We start from the raw sequence: 6,726 nt of genomic DNA, 5'->3' as shown, positions 1-6,726 counted from the left end.
GGCGGACTTGGATGTCGACCTTTTTCCATGATACATCACGATTACATCGCAAACCGCTGGCGGCGCCCTTATTGCGAATAGCGAGAATTCCATCTCATTGATTTGAACCTACCTGTGCACATAGCCCATAGTATGCAGGCTGTGTATAGCAGCTACCATTTCAGCTAGGTAAAACTGAGCCATCTTCTCTTCAAAAATATCATCAAAACGACTGAGAAGAGACAACAGATCGCCTCCTGGATGGAACTCCATTACCAGATACAGGTTGTCTGCATCTTGAAAGGCATACTGGAGACGAGTCAGCCCTTGGCTGTTGGCACGTGCCATGATGTCACGCTCCTCTTCAAAGAAAGCAATCTGGGAACAAGAATGTGCAAAAATAACATATTTTACTTCCAGTTACAGTGAAAATAATAATGTGCGAATCTATTCTGTTTGCGTTAATGTAACAGGGCAGGCTTGGGCGATATTTTTTTTTTTTTATTGAGTACTCCATTATTTAACTTAAAAACATTGTAATCGAAGTATCAACATTTTGAAAAATAATCATTTGTTTATCTAAGCAAATAGATTTTTAACTATGTTTTCAACTTTATAGGTGATTATTACCTGAAACTAAGTAAAAAAATCTGTCTACATTTAAAATGAACAACCTATGTACAACCACACAATATTCAGTACATAACATACATGTGCAAGCTTGTGAGAATTGATTTGATTACAGTGTTTTGTGAGAATCAATAAGATTCTCAATTAACTTGTATACTTGTGGTTGTGGTTTAGCAACAGTTTTACACAAATCAATTTTGATTCTCGCAAACCAAATTAGAAATAGCATCCCAGCAATTCAAAAAAACAAAATTCCCCAAGAAGTTTATAAAATGTATTTATGAAATATTTTCACTTTAAAACCAAGACTGTGTATATCACTGTTTCAAACACATACCTAGAAAAGAAAGGAGACTTCTTTCCCAAAGTATGAGTTTATAGCTGAAAAACAGTTTGGAAAAACATGCTGTGCAAGACACATTAAATGTAAAAAATGTCAAATATAATTGTAGTCTGGGCCACCCAAATTTGTTGGGTTTTACCTGATTTGGGTTATTTTTCTCAAATCTGTAAGTGGCTGGGAACCCTGCTACTGGAGGTTGAAAACCCAGAAATTCCGGAAATCGCTCACAAAGTATCCACCTTTACAGTATTCCATTTCAATTTCTTTCATTAGGCTTCTCTTTCAACACATTTTAATTTAAAATGATCAGCTCTAAAACTGATTGAATATTGCAAGTAAACAAGACTCTTACGTTTTCCTTTGAGAGGGTGTCAGCCTTGCGTAGTACCTTCATCGCATAGACATCCCCTGTTGCCTTCTCACTGACCACCTGCACCTCACCAAAATGACCACGCCCGATGACATCCTTGACATCAAAGTCTGATATACGGATCCTCAAGTCATGTACTTGGTCCAGAACACATTTGTCTATTTTAATGATTGAAAAGGAAAAGAACTAAAGTACAATATGCATAAAGGCTGATTTTGCTTACAAAACAAAGTGAATGAGTTAGTACAATACCGTAAAACCCCGTCTACAAGCATATAGTGTTTTTTATGAAAGCTAAATTAATTCGAAGCAAGCGTAAATATACCAATACAATAGATTGGTCTTAAAATACCCCGGTAATACTTGTTTGCATATGCTTGGATCCGTAATTTATTTGTTCGAACTCCATAATGGTGCCTGGATTAATGTAGCTTTCATCAGAAGCACTCTATATGCTTGTAGACGAGGTTTTACGGTATGTCAGTGAATAAGGAAGTTATTCAAATGAGCTCACTTTAAATATCTTCATAAGCACAAATAAGCAAAAATTGTCTTCAACCATGAAGCTCAGGAGGTCCAACCCCACAAAAATTGTTTTTGAAGTTTTTGACCCTCCAAATTGACAAACCCCAAAAACAAAATTAATTACGACTGGTCACACTGTTATTAATATCATTAGCATTTTCAGGACAATTTTTAATGAGAATAATTCATGTATGCAACAGGGTTAGAATTTCTTTTTACAGTGCAAGAAGAATCAATCTTGATTCTTGCAGAATAATTTGCGGGAATCATTTAATTCTGGCTGTGTAAACTACAAACGTTTGCGAGAATCAACTTTGATTCATGCAAATCTGTAATCTTTGCCAGAATTGATTCTTCCCGAAATTCTGACCCTGTGCAATGCAGCAATAATTATGTTTTTTCCCTTCAAAATAAACTTACATTTTTGTACAAATGCCGCCACATGTTTATCTCTCCGAAGCTGATCATGGCAGCACTCTTCATATAGGACCACTAACGCATCCAACAAGCCTTCACGAGCCAATGATGAACGTAACTCATTATTCTTGGTCCTACCTAGAAACAGCTGATTGAGGTGACTGGTTCGAGTTGATATTGTTCCTTCCATGCCTGTACATTGAGAGATGACATAAAAATGATAAAATCCTATAAATAAATGGTCTGGAAGGCCATTATTGTTGACCTTTGGCCTGTGAGAAGGGAAGTTCCCTGGAACTGCAAATGATCCACATCCAGTCATCCACTGATTCCACTGAACATTGCTTTCACACAAAATATGTTTGTTTGGAACTGCGCCTTTGGGGTCATGACAGGCTGACAGCCAAAACGTTGTTTCAACATTGTGCCGCACATGTGCTTGACAGGCCTCGAAATAAGAACAAAAATCCCCTTGCCTTTGAAATTTCAAGGGTCCTCACCAATTTTCAAGGGTCTGACCCCTAAAATGAAAGTCTACTCAGTACTCAGGGAGCTGTACGTATTATGTAAATCAGATTTTTCAGTGGAACAACAAAACGCGCCTACTTTCTCGGGTATTTGACGCAAGGACGCGCCTCATTTTGAGCGCTGGTGCTTGAGTTGAGAAAAAAATGGCGATGCAAAACGATTTCTTCATGGGCGGGCTTAGTCATAAAATGTGTTCAAAAATATTTAAAAAACTGTACATTTCGCAATTTAATAGCCAGTGCCGCCGGCCACACAATTTTAATGGGACCCCTTGGCTCCTACATCAGTACATGTACATGTAGCATGCTGTGCAGATAAATACTAACATGCTACATGTAATACTGGGAACCGGCATCATGATCTTCCGATAATGCTAGCTACAAATGTAGGTGCCTGTACGTGTTACGTTCCAGGACTAGTCAAACTTAGTTAGGGAGTCCGGTGGATTTTTGAATTTTTTTATAAAACCCCAACAAATTTGGCCAAGAAATGGGGGAGTCTGGTGGAAGTAGAAAAAAAATCCAAACGGTAATACCTTTGTAAAAACTATAAATTAAAAAATCAGACGGTATCATATAATTATTATAAATAAAGCTGGAACAAAAATTAAATTTTGCTGTGTAATGCACATAATCCGTTTTGCTAAGCAATTCCTCCCCGTTCCCAATGCTAAAATTACTACTGGCTGGGTTTATGTAGCTCATAACACGCAACATCACTCGTTATATACATGTATTGCTCGTTCTCACTAACTCCTGTCTGCTTGAAACTATGTCAACTTGTGCAGCCCCCCTAGTTTTTCACTATACCCGGGCCATGGGCCTTAAAAGCTACAAATACCACTTTTTTGATGTTGAAATGAAAATGAAAAAAAAAAAAAATCAAGAAAAATCACCTAATTTCTAGTCACTTTTCGCTCGAAATTTGCTCCTCCAAGAAGATACCCTGCCAAATTTGATATCACCAGAATCGGCAGGCTTTCTACTTCTAGAGTACGTATGACTTGCTCGAGAAGCAGGCTTCCCGTTAGTGTGCGTCATTGCGTCCAGACGCATATTTTACAAATTTGGACGTAAGTTCACATGGCTAATCAAGTATTTTGCGTCCATATCACATGCATGTGGACGCAGACAAAACTTCGAAATTTAATCATTAATAATTGATGATAAAAAGAAGACATTTTTATTCTTTTATATTTTTAAGATAATAAAAGCCCCAAAATTTTGACCCACCTGCTTTGTAGTAGGCCTAAATTCTGCAATATTTGTAAATGCAACGTCAGGAAATTGTGCACTTTTTGCAAGCTTTCCGTACGATCGCTGTTTGATGGGAAAGTCCCCATTGTTGCTTTGTTTACAAAGCTTGCTGGACTGATGACGTGCGGCTACTGTGCAGTTGCTGTTTATTTTATTATTTATCACAAGCTGACAATATTCAGTTTTTAATGTTTTAAGTTTATTTTCTCATAAATATTATACGTTTCCTTAATAGTATTATTGTTACGATGAATAAAAGCAATTTTAAAGACAAAATCCAAATGATAACCTTTTTTTTTTTTTATTATTTGTGGCAGCGCGTGTTTTAGCTAAATAGCATCAACAACACATTTTCAAATTAAAGAAACCCGGAAGTAAAAGTACGGAAATTTGCGCATGTTTTTGCAGCTGTTTCTGACCACGTTTCCGACCAAAACTGACACAGAAATGAGAAAAATTATCATAGCGACTGGAGATGGAATATCACGGCGAAAATGTACTTTTATTTTATTTTAACAATCAACATTTGATGAAGTGTAGACCCGGCCCGGGGTACGGGTACGTGTGTTAGCAACAAGGGGCTGCCGTTCTGATCATGAAATTCCGTGGCGTTTCCCGGTATGATTGATCGTGAATTGAATTCAGATGGACGCACAAAAATATGTCTGGACGCAAGTTTTTTCAACCTTGCCCCAACCTTGTCAGCAAACTTCAACTTGCGTCACACATGACGCACATTTTAAAATCCTTAACGGGAACCCTGTCGAGAAGTCTAGCCAAGAATTTGCTTCACATTCTACGGATTGCATTCAAAATCTAGTGGGATTCAATGGACCGTGCGCCCACTGGGCATAGCAAGCGTATTAAACACTTTGCGCTGAGTGGGTGTTTGGTATGTTTTGTTTTTGAGGTGCAAGTTGTTGGGGAAATTGGCTAAAAATAACCCAAGTCCGCGCTCTCATCATACCCACCTACACTACAGAATCCAAGCCTTGGACCAAGGTTTCCGAATTTTGCGGTGTAACTGTAACATGGTAAGCTTACCGACGCCGGGTTGATCTGGCGTTTTTAGCCCAAAATAAAGCTCCATAACATTACGATTGGTGTAAATATGTACCACTTATAATATTTTCAATACTAGATGTCCTTAAAAAACAGGATATTTGCATATTACTTACTTTCAAAACCGCCGTGTCGCGCCCTTGCGACAGCTGCTCGATCGATCGTTTGTTTTTGTTTTTCCCGCTAGGTATGTGGTGTTGCCATTTTATTTACAAGATTCGTGTCCTCGGATAAACGTCCTGAAATCCCCAATGTATAAGAAACTGCGCTTTTGAAGGCACCCAGCAAACACAAAATAATGTTCTTAAAACGTTTCTTCTAAACGTTTTAATAACATTTAAATGTCGGGTTATATATTAAAGGTCATGCAAACGTTTTTAAAACGTTTATAGTATTGTAAAATATTTTGTAAAAACTTTTTTGCAAAATATTTTGTCAACATAGGCCTATAAATATGAGATATTCGTCTTAGCTATAAATAACATTCTGTTTAGAATGTTTTGCATCAAGTTTTCAAAATGTTATGAATGTTATTAAAACGTTTTATATCCTTTATATAACCCGACATTTAAATGTTCTGTAAAACGTTTTGTGTTCGCTGGACAAGGGGAGGGGGGACTGATCCCGGCCCCGTGTGACCTTTACCCCAGGCTTGGACATTGTTTAAACGATCGTAACATTCCTATTAGGCCATAGGCTACTGCCATTCTGCTAAAACGTTATCATTAATTTGGTCAGACCCACAAACAGGCGTCAATCGTTTAAAAGAGTGAAAAACTCACTCCTCATGAAAAGAGTGATTCACTTATAAGCCCACTCAAAAAGAGTGAAATGTGTCTTTTAACTTTAAAGCCTCTCTAAAAAGAGTGAAACCACTCTAAAAGAGTGAATTTTAACTCTTTCACGGAGTGAAATGAAGGACAGCTCTAAAATGTGTTGTCCTTCATTTAACTCCTTGAACAAGTTGAAATTCACTCTTTTAGACTAGTTTTCAGTTTCACTCTTTTTTGAGTGGTTTTAAAGTTAAAAAATACATTTCACTCTTAGTGGTTTTATATATAGGCCTAAGTGAATCACTTTTTTGGGGAGTGAGTTTTTCTCTATTACATCCACTGCAGATAGCAAAAGTGATGAAATACTTAGACCATTGACGCTATCTACTGCTGATAGCAATAATGATTAAAATTAGTAAACCATTGATGCTATCTACTGCTGATATAGCAATAATGATTGAATACTTAAGGGAAGGGGTATGAACGTTTGGACAGTGTTTATTGTGGGACATCACATCAGACATATCGAATTGCATTCTGAATACGAAGAATGTCTTTCTGATATCAAATAATTTTTATTTTTTGAAATTCGCAATGTAATACACATTTTATGGCAAATCATTAAAAATTAATATTTTGATATTTAACAGTACTTGAAGTAAACTTTATAAATCTGATGATTTATACTTAAAGTGTATGTAGGTGGGATGAAAAGCCGACGATCAAGTGAAATTTTGACCTTTCGTATTGAAGATATGGATTTTTCCCCAAAACACACACACAAAAAGGGTCTTTTGGGGAAAAAATCCATATCTTCAATATAAAAGGTCAAAATTTTCAATT

The 6,726-nt window shown here is 36.8% G+C and overlaps 1 protein-coding gene across 1 annotated transcript in view; it reads right to left on the bottom strand.

The window, feature by feature from the left end:
- LOC140154135 (citron Rho-interacting kinase-like) overlaps positions 1-5,285 on the bottom strand; it is a 5,826-nt gene extending 541 nt beyond the window's left edge. The window contains exons 1-4 of the mRNA XM_072176742.1: positions 5,227-5,285; positions 2,268-2,456; positions 1,305-1,480; positions 113-357 (exon numbers count right to left, since the gene is read on the bottom strand). Coding sequence (XP_072032843.1) covers positions 113-357; positions 1,305-1,480; positions 2,268-2,454 — 608 coding nt within the window. The 5' untranslated portion in view covers positions 2,455-2,456; positions 5,227-5,285. The remainder of the gene's footprint in view (positions 1-112; positions 358-1,304; positions 1,481-2,267; positions 2,457-5,226) is intronic.
- Between the last annotated feature and the right edge of the window lie 1,441 nt (positions 5,286-6,726).

The sequence above is a fragment of the Amphiura filiformis genome, chromosome 6 (assembly GCF_039555335.1).
Source record: "Amphiura filiformis chromosome 6, Afil_fr2py, whole genome shotgun sequence".
Taxonomy (NCBI): Eukaryota; Metazoa; Echinodermata; class Ophiuroidea; order Amphilepidida; family Amphiuridae; genus Amphiura; species Amphiura filiformis.
Note: the sequence above shows the minus strand (reverse complement) of the source record. Positions and strands in the feature narration are given on the sequence as shown.